Source organism: Jaculus jaculus, chromosome 4, assembly GCF_020740685.1.
Source record: "Jaculus jaculus isolate mJacJac1 chromosome 4, mJacJac1.mat.Y.cur, whole genome shotgun sequence".
Classification (NCBI taxonomy): Eukaryota; Metazoa; Chordata; class Mammalia; order Rodentia; family Dipodidae; genus Jaculus; species Jaculus jaculus.
In genome coordinates, this window is record NC_059105.1 from 148,419,464 (window position 1) to 148,435,016 (window position 15,553).

Sequence of the window (15,553 nt, forward strand, 5' to 3'; positions counted from 1 at the left end):
ACTTTAAGACACTCAAGCGAGAAATTGCAGAAGACACTAGAAAGTGGAGAAACATCCCTTGTTCCTGGCTTGGAAGAATCAATATCGTGAAAATGGCAATCTTACCTAAAGCTATCTACACATTTAATGCAATCCCTATCAAAATTCCAAAGGCTTTCTTCATGGAAATAGAAAAAACAATCCAAAAATTCATTTGGAATCATAAAAAACCTCGAATATCTAAAATAATACTGAGCAACAAAAAAGAGGCTGGTGGTATCACCATACCTGATTTTAACCTATACTACAGAGCCATAGTAACAAAAACAGCATGGTACTGGCACAAAAACAGACATGTAGATCAGTGGAACAGAATAGAGGACCCAGATGTAAGCCCAAGTAGCTATAGCCACCTGATATTCGATAAAAATGCCAAAAATACTCATTGGAGAAGAGACAGCCTCTTTAGCAAATGGTGTTTTGAAAACTGGATAAATATCTGCAGAAGGATGAAAATAGATTCTTCTCTCTCGCCATGCACAAGAATTAAGTCCAAATGGATTAAAGACCTTAACATCAGACCAGAAACTTTGAAACTGCTAGGGGAAAAAGTAGGGGAAACCCTCCAACATATTGGTCTTGGCAAAGACTTTCTAAATACAACCCCAATTGCTCAGGCAATAAAACCACAGATTAACCACTGGGACCTAATGAAATTACAAAGATTTTGCACCGCAAAGGACACAGTGAAAAAAGCAAAGAGGCAACCTACAGAATGGGAAAAAATCTTCGCCAGCTATATATCTGATAAAGGATTAATATCTAGGATATACAAAGAACTCAAAAAGTTAACTAATAAGGAATCAAACAGGCCAATCAAAAAATGGGCTAAGGAGCTAAATAGAGAGTTCTCAAAGGAAGAAATACGAATGGCATATAAGCACCTAAAAAAATGTTCTACGTCACTAGTCATCAGGGAAATGCAGATTAAAACTACATTGAGATTCCATCTCACTCCTGTCAGATTGGCCACCATCATGAAAACAAATGATCATAAATGTTGGCGGGGATGTGGAAAAAAAGGAACCCTTCTGCACTGCTGGTGGGAATGCAATCTGGTCCAGCCATTGTGGAAAACAGTGTGGAGGTTCCTAAAGCAGCTAGAGATTGATCTACCATATGACCCAGCTATAGCACTCCTAGGCATATATCCAAAGGATTCATCTCATTTCCTTAGAAGTACATGCTCAACCATGTTTATTGCTGCTCAATTTATAATAGCTGGGAAATGGAACCAGCCTAGATGTCCCTCAACAGATGAGTGGATAATGAAGATGTGGTACATTTATACAATGGAGTTCTACTCAGCGGTAAAGAAAAATGAAGTTATGAAATTTGCAGAAAAATGGATGGACCTGGAAAGTATTATACTAAGTCAGGTAACCCAGGCCCAGAAAGCCAAGCGCCAAAAATCAAATACATAAACAAAAAGTGGGGGCGAAAGGACTCACTGCTCAAGAGCAGCTTGCTAAAGCAACTTGTACTTTGATTTTTTTCTTTAAATTGTTCATCTCAATTCCCCTCAACACCTACAGGAAAAAAAAAATCATAAACACAAGAAGTTTTATCTATACTCATAGTCTTCCTCAAGGGCCTAACCGAGGGCAAGGAGCTATACCTCTCATAACCTGGGGTAGAAGCACTGCCTCTACACTTTATTCCACAGGCCATATTTGGATCCCAGCAAGACTGGTAAAGCCATACTAATGTCAATTGCCTAGCAAGAACTCCACCACATGGGACAGTAGCCACAAGAGCAACATGACTCACAGTCCTGTCCACCCTCTGCTGGCTCTACTGAGGTGACGCTGACCCATGCTGCCCCTCTAGATCCTTCCTGCTTGACCAGACCATTGCAACCTGAGATAACTCCCATCAGTATGCCTCTTCTTCAATAAACAAAAAGAACTGCAAGGATGAACTATTAAAACAAGCTGTGGGCATGAACTATGGGAATGAAACATGGGAGTGAACTATGGAAAAGAACTTGGAGGGCTGGAGAGATGGATTAGCAGTTAAGCGCTTGCCTGTGAAGCCTAAGGACCCCTGTTCGAGGCTCGATTCCCCAGGACCCACATTAGCCAGATGCACAAGGGGGCACGCGTGTCTGGAGTTCGTTTGCAGTGGCTGGAAGCCCTGGCACACCGATTCTCTATTTCTCTCTCCCTCTCTCCCTCTCTCTGTCTGTCATTCTCAAATAAATAAATAAAACTAAACAAAAAAAATTTTTTTAAAAAGAACTTGGAATATTTCTTACGGACCTTACAAATAGCTTTTGTGCTATTATTGCTGTGAGATGCTAAATTCCTTACTTGTAACTTCTTTGAAGTTAATCTTACAATTACCCATCTAAGGCAATGTAACTAGGTTTCCTCTGTCTTGGTGTACCTTTGGCTTGAACAGGTCAGATGACAAATATTGACAAGCAATGTTTAGAGGTGCCAACTGATCTTAAGATATGCTCTATGTTCCTTGTCTCAAAGGCCTGGCTAGACTCAGAGCAAACATACATGTGAACGAAGTGCTGATCCTCGTGTGCAAGACGATGAGCTCAGTAACACCAGATGGATTTAATGTGATTGCTCTTCTGATCAACTTGTATGTGTCTTCTGGATTAGCAGCATCCAACAGTTCACACTCCTAAATCCCTTCCTTTAATAAATGTTTAAGGATTATCCAAAATCAAAAGTTCTTTACTGTTTTCTCATACGATGCATTACTTGTTCACATGTTACTCTTTTTCTTCTGCCCAATAAAAGTGCCATTGAATGCCTGTTTGCAGAGGAAGCTTACCTGCAGTACCATCGGAGCAATGGCAACAGCAGCTGCAGTAGGTTTACTAATCACTTAAGCTAAACTTCTTGTCAGTTTCTTTTATTCTCAGGCTGTTGCTAGAGGCAACTAGCCCACTCCTGAGATAGGGCATCAGGAGTTCGCTCTCTCACCTTTCCAGACTCTGCACCTAAATACAGTTTGCCCACTTTTGGAGAGGAAAGTTACAAAGGTTTGTCTTGGTTAAATCCAGGAATGGAATGTGCCGGATAAATAGGGCAATAAATTGGGAAAATATTAAAATCTATATATAATTTAATATTGAATTATCATATTGGAAACAAATTAGAATCTTTCTCCTTCTGTCAGTAGGGATATAAGTTGATAATGTTTTGAAAGATAATGTAATCAAGACGGGCATGATGGCACTAGGAAGTGATTACCATGAGTTCAAGGCCACCCTGATGCTACATGGTGAAATCTAGGTCAGCCTGGGCTAGAGAGAGATTCTACTTTAAAAAAAAAAAAGTAATCAATCCTATGATAATAATTACAGATTTATATGACCTTTTATCAAAAAGTTCTAATTTTAATATTTTTTCCTATGGTCTTAACCTCATAGATACAAGTATGCATGCTCAAGGATGTTCACAGAACATCACATGTGAAGGTACATGTTGATATCAGTGTGTCCCCAATCTGACAAGAGTCCCTGCTTTACTTAGGCTGTAGAAAACTTAATAGCTCAGTAGTTGATAAGAGAAAAATCTCTACCAAACCAGCCCCTCCCCCCAAAAAAGTTTAATTTTATTAGCACATTTTCCAGTGCTATTTTAAAAAGTAATATCCAAAGCTTGGTAGTGTATTTAAAAAAATAGCTTATTTAGCTGCACGTCCAAACTACATGGCACCAGCACCAGTGAAGGCTGACGGCAGATGGCAGAATATTAGAAGCAAGCACCAGGAAAGGTCTCACAGGGAGAAGGAATCCAGGGAGTCGTGCTATTTATGAAAAGCCTTGCTCCATATTTAAAAAAAAAAAAAAAAGAAGTGTGGCATGGTGGTGCACGCCTTTAATCCCAGCACTTGGGGGTGGCAGAGGTAGGAGGATCACCATGATTTCAAAGCCACCCTGAGACTACTGAGTGAATTCCAGGTCAGCCTGGACTAGAGTGAGACCCTACCTTGAAAAAAACAAACCAAAACAAAACAAAAAAGTCCTCAAAGTGTCATTCAACTGACTGGATCAATTCCTTACAAGACCCACCTTCACACTCCTGCCAGTAGAGCTTAAGGGAAGAACAGGGATCTCATTTCCAGACACAAACTGTATTCCTGTGTCTCAAACTCTACTGTCCTTTGTAACATCTCCACCTCTGAACCAAAACATTATAAGCTACACAAGGGCAAAGGGAAACATTAGTCTGGAGGCAGGTCAGCATGACCAAACTTACATATGAGACAGATGTGAGAACTACTCAAGGGAGAATATAAAATCATTATGATGACTATGTTGAAAGGTTCAGAAAGGCAAACACAGAACATATATAAATGTGGAGGCAATTCATCAAGAGGTAGAAATTTTAACAAAGGATCAAAGGACTGACAAGAATGAATATCCAGACTTTGTATGCATTAATTAGTCATTAATGACTGCAAGCTCAGTGAACTTTGAAATAGTTCAATTGAGGGACTGAGGAGATGGCTAGGGGATTGAAGGTACTTGTTTGCAAATCCTGTTGGCTGGATTCAGTTCTCTAGTACCCACATAAAGCCAGACTCAAAACATTTGGCAGTGTGGCAAGAGATGCTGGTGTATCTATGCATACACACAAATAAATATTTTTAAAATGAATAAATAAAATAGCTCAATTGAATTGATCCCATATGAATCATGCTATGTGCTAATGAACTTTAAATCATAATAAACATGTTCAACATCCTATATTATTTCCACTATACCAGATAATTTTCATAAATATATAACAGTACAAATAAAACAATGCCCATCATATTAGAGAGTAGTACTTTCTAATGAGTGACTGATGTTTGTAGATGTAGAAATTTGATCATTAACGAGAAAAGAGAAATGACATAGGAAACCACTTACTATAATCTATGTTAAACTGAGCAACTCCAGAGCCAGGATAGTAGGAACCTTTCTCCACGGAGATAAGACAATGCTTATTTTGTTTTGCTCGGATAATTTCCTTTGCACCTAAAGCCCCTTGATTCATCAAATTCCAGCCTCGGATACATCCATCCAGACGAGGGTTGATCTAACCAGTGAAGAGGCAGTTCAAAGAATGCATTAGCCAGGCAGATAGGACTGACAAATAGCTTAGCTGATGCTAGGTAGAGGTTACATTTGGATGGAAAAGCCTTTCTTTAATGGCATTTGAAACAGTTTAAATATTTCGAATTCATGTATTTTTTTTTCCTTCTTTCACATGGATAGTTCTTTTCAGTAAACTGAGTGTATGCCACTGCAGGCCTCTAGTGGAACCTGGGTAACTTTGAGCATTGCACGTCCCATCTACCTCTTCTATGTCATCCAGACCCAGCAGTAGGTTCCATTTGTGCCCCTGGGGGTGGCTTTGGGCTCCAAGCTGCTTTTGGTTGGGTGCTTTACCCAGCAATGAGGAGGTAACTATAACAACAGTGAAGCCGGAGCTATTATGATGTTAACACTGAACTAACATCAGGAATTTAAAAACTCACTTCTCCATGAGTATTTCTGGAGATTATAATGGGCACAAATACACAACAGTCGTTTTTCTTACAGGCTTATAATTCAAGGGGCTGTGGTTATTTGTCTGTATTCAAAACAAACTGTCACACATGGTATGTTTAACAAAATGATTTCTTTTGTCTCACATGTTAACACATCTTTAAACCTCTGATGGACAAAAAGGACTTTGCCCAAGATGAATGACATAACCTTGGATCTTTACCCGTCTAATGAGAGCATTTTCCACTTTCCGGGGTAATCCTGCAATATACACTTTGGTTTCCAGAAATCCGTCTGTAGGTTTGAAAAGGCTCCCAAGTTTATTTATATTCATCACAGCTTCATTAGCTATTTTAATGCTAACACGATCTTCTAATTCTTCCACAGACACCTATAGTTAAAAGAAAAAAAAAATCAAATAACCAAGCAATACTTTTGTCATTGTAGACAATAGATTGAAAAGTCTTCTGTTCCATTAAGTCATTTTCTATAATAACTTTAATGAAATTGCTAATTTGTTCAAACCCATTTGGAGAGCCAAGCTGTGTTAAATGTGATAAAAATACATCTTAAGGTGATAATACTTGATCATAAATTAAAAGTACATCTTATTTTAAACTTAAAAATCAATATTCCTAAGCTTCAACAATCATTTATAATATATATCTTTTCATCCCAGTATATCATAAAATTCAAATCATCATAAAGAAAAGTGAGCCACGCTACCTGAGGAAACACATTTGGGATCAATAATGAGTTGCTTTTTTCATAAAAATGAAGAGAAATCAGTACTGTCCTGTGTTCTGTTTAACATACCCAAAAGGTATTTTTTTCAAAATCTAAAAATATATTTTTTAAAAGTACAAATTTAAAATTAAATTGAGGGCTAGAGAGATGGTTCAATAGTTACAGGGACTTGCTTGCAAAGCTTGACAGCCTGGGTTTGAATCCTTAGTACTCATGTAAGGCCCAATGCAGAAAGTGACATGTGTATCTGGAGTTTGTTTGCAGTGGCAGGAGGCCCTGGAGCACCCATACACACTCTCTCTCTCTCTCTCTCTCTCTCTCTCTCTCTCTCTCTCTCTCTCTCTCTCTCTCTGTGTGTGTGTGTGTGTGTGTCAAATAAATAAATACAGTATTTTGTAATTTATTTATTTATATTAAGTAGACAGTTTGTATAGACCCATCATGTGCTAGTACAGTACATGTGTTAGTATCATTTCCCTCCTCCGGGTTTGCTGATATTCCCCCTGGGATTGTGGCTTATGAGATGTGAGAGCATCATCAGCCATCATAAGGGGAGGGGCAGTGCCTCTGGACATTCCCTTGCACTCTGTGGCCTTTACAATCTTTCCACCCACCCCCATCAGCAAAATTCCGTGAGCTGTGGTGAGTGTGTTTTAAGTCTGCTTTGTGTTGTAATGAAACTATTTTTTTTTTAAGAAATAAAATTAAGCCAGGTGTGGTGGCACATGCCTTTAATCCCAGCACTCGGGAGGCTGAGGTAGGAAGATCGCCGAGAGTTCAAGGCCACCCTGAGACTTCATAGTGAATTCCAGGCCAGCCTGGACCAGAGTGAGACCTTATCTTGAAAAACCAAAAAAAAAAAACAAAAAACAAAAACCAGAAATAAATAAAATTAAACTGGGCATAGTGGTGCACACCTTTAATCCCAGCACTTGGGAGGCAGAGGTAAAAGGATTGCTGTGAGTTCAAGGCCACCCTGAGATTACATAGTGAATTCCAGGCTAGCCTGGGCTAGAGCAAAACCCTATCTCAAAAAATAACAAAAGGGCTCTTGTATGGAACCACTGCATTGGTTCCAAGAGCCCGAATTAAAGCTCCTTGTCCTTGCATACTTGTTTTCCTCTCCTTGGTGGTCACTGGGGGTGCCGAGAACTGGGCATAACATGTGCTCCTGATGGCAAAAGCTGCTGGCAGGAGAAGATGAGAGCTCAGGAGGGAGAGGAAGAGGAGGGAGGGATGTAGGTGTCCCAAGATAGTGCAACTGAACCAAAAGGTGCCCCTTAAGGTATGGTAGACCAGAGGGGGGAGGGGAGAGAGAGAGAGAGAGAGAGAGAGAGAGAGAGAGTCCCGAGGACACCCGAGGTATCTGAAGTGCATCTTTCTGGAGACCTGGGGTTGGGTCCTAGTGGCTGAGAGCTGTAGCCTGGCATGCAGGCCAGGTTTCCAAGAGGAGGGCTGAACAGCCAGTAGGCTAATCCAAGAGAGAGGGACACTTGCCGAGAAGGAGGGTGGAGATGACCAAGAAAAAGAACAGTGAGGCAGGAATCGTGGTGGGTGTGAGAGCGTGTATCAGGCAGAGATGGTCTGAGGCTTTCAGAGGGTCTAATGGCAGCTCAGAGGTCCAGTCAGAGAAAAGGAGTTGTGGCCACCTTAGAAAGCAATCAGAAGCCTTCCTGTCTAAGTCAAGCACCACATGTGAGGTTCAGAAGTGACCAAGGACCACGGAGACCACTCTGAGGCAAAGCTGGAAGTTTCTATTGGTGGAAAAACGAGCTGCCAGGACTGACTCTCAAGAGTGGAGCAGTTTGGGCCGGGCGTGGTGGTGCAAGCCTTTAATCCCAGCACTTGGGAGGCAGAGGTAGGAGGATCGCCATGAGTTCAAGGCCACCCTGAAACTACATAGTGAATTCCAAGTCAGCTTGGGCTAGAGTGAGACCCTACCTCCAAAAACCAAAAAAAAAAAAAAAAAAAACCAACAACAAAAGGAAAAAAAAAATAAAAGAAAATCAAATCAAGATTTTCTAATTTTGAAAACAGTCTGGGCCTTTTCAAAGTGGTTTGCAAAGGAAGGACAGATGATGCAAACTCTGAACTTCCTCATCATCACACAGGCTGACCATAGGCAGAACTAAAGCAAATTTAGTAACAATGAGAGTCATGAAATTGGTCCACCCTTTGTCCTTATGACAGCCAGATAGCAATGTTCTGACTTGGTGAGCAGTATTCTGAAAAGTTGGGTGTGAGGAGCATTTTCACTTGTCACAATGGGTATGAGCATGGCAAGATACTAGATCCTCTATAATATACAGAATAATAAAGGGAAATAAATAATAGAATATCCAGCTCCCCCACTGAACACTCCATTTAGAAAGTTACGTAGGAAGTCTGCAGTCTTGTTACAATCTGAACTTGTGTATAGATAAATATAAAGCACTTGTGATGTTTTAGCATACATTATTTTTTTCTTCAAGAACATGATGATTATATAAAGCTGGGCATGATCACACATACATTTAATCCCAGCATTCTGGAAGTAGATGATCACTGTGAGTTCCATGCCAGCCTGGGACTACAGAGTGAGTTCCAGGTCAACCTCAGCCTGGGCTGAAGTGGGATCCTACTTTGCAAAGAAAGAAAAAGAAGAAAGAAGGAAAAGGAAGGGAGGAAGGAAGAAAATAATGTGATGATTTTATGAACCAAGGTAAGAGTGATGTTTGTTTTGTTTCAGATCTTATCAAGAGTTTCTCACCAATGTGGAAAATCAGTGTTACTGACAGCAATACTATTATGCCCTGATAATAGTTTAGTGCTAATACAATACCACAGTGCAAGATTTGGTAAGTATTATATTTGAATTTGAATATTTACATATTGAAATACTATTTTTCTACAAATTACCCTCCCTTTTTTTATTTCACAAGAGCATTATATTTGTTTTTATTATGTATGTGTAAAGAGAGTTTACATTACTCTATATGTAAAAAAGCAAGTTTGACAGGTATTATAGTTGTACTTGAGTATTTGTATACACATTATTTTTATAAATTACCTTCCCTTATTTGTTTATATAGTAGAATATTATATTGGTTTCAATTACATATGTATAAAGATAGCTTACATTATTGAGGTTTATTTCACTACATGATAGCAAAAGAGCACTAATGTATTTTATATGTAAACACACATATACTCAGATATTACATGAAATAAAGTTTAAAAGCATAAAGACAAACATTACATTGAATTGCTTCTTTCTGCTGAGCATTTCAGACATTGAATTGATGGTTTAACTTTAAAAACTATATCCAAAATGAGTCGACTTCCCCCATCCCCATTGTCAGCACTCCAGCGCAAGCTGCAGTTCTCTCTGCACTGGGCTCTGCAAGGCTTACCCAACCCCCTTTCTGTTCTGCTCCTTTCTCCACCAACTACTTTCCACAGAGCCATCAGGTTCTGATCAAAATAATCTTTGAAAATGTAAATGAGACCCTGCCACTTTTCAAAACTATCCAAGGTCCTTCCACTTAGCATCATCCAACTCTTCGCCATGGTCTCCAGAGCCCTCCCAGGTGACCATATTTTATCCCACATGGCTGACTTCATTTTCCAACTATTCCTGCCTCTCATTCCACTGTCTCTATACTAATCTTTGTTCTGTTCGTCAAATACACCACGTACTCTCCCTGCTGAGACTCCATACTTGATGTTCATATTGCACAGAATCCATGTATAATCCCTCCCATATTTCTCAGGACTTGTTCCCTCAAACCTCTGCCCAGTTCTAATCTCAGCAGAGATGCCTCTCCTGATTTTTTCATGCACACCTGCTTCCTTATGTACACTCAGCATCACTCTATTTCCAGACTTTGTCTTGCTTTTCTTTTTCCTCCTGGCATTAGTAGCTGGCATTGATCTGCTGTTTATCCCTCACCACAAGGATGCAAGCTTCATATGAGCAATGACTTTCATTCACCCTTGTATCCTTACCACCCAGAATAAGGACTAGTCCATACACTGTCCAATAGCAATAGCCATCTTGATAAATGAAACTTGATACAATCAAAGATTCCCCACTGATATTAGAATAATACAAAATATGAGATAGAACTACTTACAAAACAGAAAAAATGTCAAGTTGTTAGCCAGCTAATTATCTAATAATTATACAGCCTATGCTGTTCTTAATGAATTACATGACAATTTTAGGTTCTATACTTTAATATGTAAAGCATATATAATATGTTTAATATTTAAAATTAATAAAACAGATGTTATCAAATATTCTATCTATAGATTAATTTAATGCTTGTTCTTGTGTAGACAGTTAATTGACAGGAGTCTAAATACCTTGCCAGCCAAGGACAAATTGGTCTCAAAGTGAGCCACATTTGTGACCAGCTGAATTTTGATCTTACCACTACTGTAGCATCCCATGATGCATTGTACTAGTTCTTAGAGTGGCCTCTGCTATTGAGTGGTGAAGTATTAAGCTCAAGAGCAAGGAAAATGTCTTGCTATGGTTCTAGCACCTTGCACTCAGGAATTTGGCACTTTAAAAACCCTCAGTAGAAGGGTATTAAAACAATGAGTGCTTAGCCAGGCATTGTGGTGCACGCCTTTAATCCCAGCACTTGGGAAGCAGAGGTAGGAGGATTGCCATGAGTTCAAGGCCACCCTGAGACTACATAGTAAATTCCAGGTCAGCCTGAGCTAAAGTGAGACTCTATCTCAAAAAAAAAAGAGAGAGAGAGAGAGAAAAGAAAAAAAGAATGAGTGCCTGAGTGGGTACATGAAGGAATGAAATAGTTGAGTGATGGGCGACTTCACTTGGCTTCTTATCACTGAATTGCAGCAATTCCCACAGGTACTGTGACTCTGCTGGGCACCATACTCTAAGGTGAGTGACTTTTTGCTTAGTCATCTGATGCTGACAGCAGCAATGACTCTACTGTACTTTTCCCCATTACCAGCACACAAGGAGGCTTTTCTTCAAGAAAAATCCCAGTTTTGATCCAGTTCACTAAAGAGATGATCCCAATTATTAATATAAAGGCAATTTATAGGATGATATTAAAATGTTGCTTTTAAGCACACTGCTTGACATATTCTAAGTAGATACTGTTTGTACAAAATTGATTACTTACCTATATGCTTTCACTTTGAATTGAATTAACTTTTGATGTTACTACCAAGTGCATTTTTCTTACTTTAAGAATATTCAAGATAATTGAGGATAGTTTTCCTTGGTCAATGGTGGCTTTACATTAGCTCATACGTCTACTGACATTCAGGAGAGACACTGATCCTCCCCCAAGCCCAGCCGCTAAGAAGGGAGAATGCTAAAGGGAAGGCTCTTCAAGTAAACAACCAGGAACAATTTTGATTAAGATTTAGGAAATCATAAATATATTAAGTGAAAATATAATTTCTTAGGCTGTTGTAGAAACTTTCAGTGTGCAGAATGTACTTCATTAACATTAGATAACCCAATCCATTTTGGTTTGAAGTTACTATAAGAAAATATAATGATTTTATATAAACTACATCCGAGTAGGGAGATCTTTTAAACATACCATGTGCCACAGGCCGTTGTTAATCAGATTGCCTCCAGTTGTGATTTGGGTGGCATACTCATTCTTAAACTGAACCTCAATCTTCCCATCACGAAGTGCAATCAGGAGCCATGCTGAGTAATCAAGGGATGCAGCATACAGTATGATGCCTTCTGAATCATATGTCCGGAAATCAAAAACGGCCGAAAATCTAAACAATGGGAAAAGAGAGATCCTGCTAATGAGGAATATAAAAGGCTAAATGTATTTCCCTTTTTGTTTTGGCCTGGCAAACAGTAATATGCTGAAAGAGTCAACTATTTCTTTCCACGGGATTCTAAAAAGAAGAGCAGAATTAACTTTTTAATGGGTTATCTCTGGCTCCATGTATGTTCAAAATTTTCTTGTCACATTTTCTTACTCTTGGAGGGACTTTTGTCAATAAATAGGTGCTTTTGTAATTTTTTTTGTTTTAGGTGTCTGCTTTAAAGGCATTTTTCAGATATTGGAATGAATACACATGTATAGATATTAGGCATAATATGCCTAATATATGCTGAAAACTTTTTTATACACTATAAACTGACTTTAAGAGACATGTATGTTTACTACATCCATAAGCTATTAGTAAGATGTTACAACAGCATGATTAGTTATCCATCTGAAGACATATTTTCCCTTTGATTTCACACAGGTCAGAACAAGATCATTCACAGAACTCTACAAGATAGTCTCCAAATATAGACTACAAATACAATTCAACCTTCATGTGTAACAAAATGGAAAAGTCCAAGAAATTGGGCATCAACTATTGAAAAGCTGCAGTCATGGTTCGGTATTTCCTAAGGACAGTGGGCCCCAACCAGGGCCACAAGGTGACCAGGGTTGAGCTTAAGTAGAGGCATGGCAGCGGACCCTAAGCACCTCATTTTGCACCCCAAGTTTGTGTGGGACACATTCTGTGAGTCTTTGCTTAACATAAGGATCATGCCACAGTGTTGCTCACTATCTTCAAGACTAAAATGGTCCTTTGCCGGGCACGGTGGGACCCGCCTTTAATCCCAGCCCTCAGGAGGCAGAGGTTAGTGAATTGCTGTGAATTTGAGGCCATCCTGAGACTACATAGTGAATTCCAGGTCAGCCTGGGCTAGAGTGAAACCCTACCTCAAAAAAATGAAAAAAATAAAATAAAATGATCCTCAAGTTCATCAGTAAAATGGTTGGAATTCATGTTCATGCTGAAAGAAAGCGAGAGGAGCTAACATCTTGTACTTGTTTGCTTGATTTGAAAAGTTGTCAAGAAACTCTAAGAGAATGAAACACTGCAGCAGAATACATGGATGGCTAGCTCAACAATACGTCAGGCATGTGTTTGGGGATATCTTCACACTGGCAGTTCCTGTTGCTATGAAGACTCTGAATATATATATAAGCATAGAAGTTAGAGATGGTGGGCTTAAAGTAATATGTTGATTTTTGTTTTCTTAGAATACTTCTGTGAAAAGCAGCATTAAAATCCCTTAGAGGAGGGAATTATGATGGAGAGTGGAGTTGTGACGGGGAAAGTGTGTGGGGGGGGGGGAGGTTATCATGATTTATTGTCTATAATTGTGGAAATTATCACTAATAGAGAAAAAAATTAATCCCGAAGACATCAGTTCATCAAAATGATTTAAAAGCAAAAACAATCATAGAAAATAAAAAATAGTTGTGTAGCTATTAGTTATGTGAGATAATAAAAGTATTTAACCTAAAGGACTTAGGACCACTATGAATGAGTCAAGAAAGAATCTCCCATCCATATGCCATTATATGACACTAATGGTTACAGAGTGAGTATATGAATGGGACACAGACTTCTCCAAAGGGAACAAAGAAAAAAAGGACAGAATAACTTTATCTTTAAAATTACAAGTAAACATTAGGAGAGGTAAAATGTGAGCTATACTGATGGATAATGGTTCAGTAGGAATGTTCGGATCCAGGTTTCCACTTAAAAAGAAAAAGGATCATTTTCCTTGGAGTAAGGACTGCCACCCTTCCTTGTCTTTATCTGAGCTTTCACTGCCGTGAAGCACAGATTATCGTGCCAAAAAACAAATCTGTATCTGGTCAGGACTTTCCAGAAGTTGATCCTATTATGGAGATCATTTCCTTTTCTTGGTAAAAGAATGCTAAAATGTTATTTCAAAGAGTCATGTTGTGCATATTTTGTCTCTGGAATACATCATCAGCATACTAACTCACTACATTGGGGAACAATTTATCCTGCTTGAAAAGAATTGTGGAGTTGAAAAGAGACAGAATTTGTTAGCATTTGGATAGAGGAAGTAATTGATTATAGAAAACAGAGATGAAGGAATTTGCTTAAAACATAAAACACACTATAAATATTAATAAAGCTGTAAACTTAATGTGTATATTTCTATTCATATACTTTTTAAAAGTATAGACTTAATACATAATAAAGAAGATAAAAATATTAGAAAAGTCGGGCTGGAGGGATGGCTTAGCAGTTAAGGCATTTGCCTGCAAAGCCAAAGGACCCGGGTTCGATTCCCCAAGACCCACATTAGCCAGATGCACAAAGTGGCACATGTGTCTGGAGTTCATTTGCATTAACTGGAGGCCCTGATGTGCCCATCCTCTCTCCTTCTCTCTCTTTCTCTCTCCCTCTTTCTCTCTGCCAAATAAATAAATAAAAATAAAAGTATTTTAAAAAAGAAAAGTTGTTATTTGGCCAGTTCTGATCTAATGGTAGCTATCAAGTTAATATGAATTATTGCAAAGAATAGATAATACTGAGAGTATGTGAAGATATACCATAATTAACATTTTTCTCTCTCATTCTCATGATTCTAATTGCAGGAAAGGATTGAATCTAATCTAACTCACTAGAAGATAACATTTGCTCTGAGATGTTCATGGTGAAAATCAGATACTGAGGAAAGCAAAGTGTGAAAGAACAGTTACTTAAGTGAATCTTAGAATAACTTTATATGCTCTTTCATAATAAGACTTCTATGAATTAGGTTAAACTTAATTCTAAACATATGTGATGATTTAATTACTATATCTAATGTATTTTATGTTAGCATTTTTTTCTGGGTTGAGTTTCACTATAGCATAGACAGATCTGGAACACCTCTTGAACCCTCAGAGATCGTGCTACCTCAGCCTCCTGAGTGCTAGGATTAAAAGTGTGTACCACTATGTCTGGCAACTAGTAGATTTTAAAATTCAGTCACTAAATTAGCTTCAAATAAATTTCCTTCTCATTATTACAACAAAATTCTCATTTATTTCTTTTAGCTTTAAGTATGCTTGTTCTGAGAAAAAATTTGACAGAAGAATTATGAATAAAACACACAGAGAATTACATTACCCCAAAGCTAACTAGAAGAACAGATAACATTTTCAGGTTGTAGGATTAAGTAACCATTTCCTTAAAATATCACTTGTTAATTTTCCTTACTAGCTTTGAATTCTTTGTTCAAGGTAGGGTCTCACTCTAGCCCAGGCTGACCTGGAACTCGTACTGTATTTCCAGACTGACCTCTAATTTACAGTGATCCTCCTAGCTCTGCCTCGCAAGTGCTGGGATTATAGGCCAGTACCACCATGCCCAGCTTCCTTATTAGTTTTGAGTATGATTATCTAAAGTAAATTTATCATTACTTAGTTTTTATAATGTGTAAAAATAACAATAAAA

The 15,553-nt window shown here is 38.4% G+C and overlaps 1 protein-coding gene across 2 annotated transcripts in view; it reads right to left on the reverse strand.

The window, feature by feature from the left end:
* Positions 1–15,553, reverse strand: part of Pros1 (protein S) — an 81,746-nt gene that overhangs the window by 26,401 nt on the left and 39,792 nt on the right. For both annotated transcript variants that reach the window (XM_045148137.1, XM_045148138.1), the window contains exons 10-12: positions 11,863–12,052; positions 5,766–5,933; positions 4,922–5,090 (exon numbers count right to left, since the gene is read on the reverse strand). In XM_045148137.1, the coding sequence (XP_045004072.1) occupies positions 4,922–5,090; positions 5,766–5,933; positions 11,863–12,052 (527 nt within the window). The remainder of the gene's footprint in view (positions 1–4,921; positions 5,091–5,765; positions 5,934–11,862; positions 12,053–15,553) is intronic.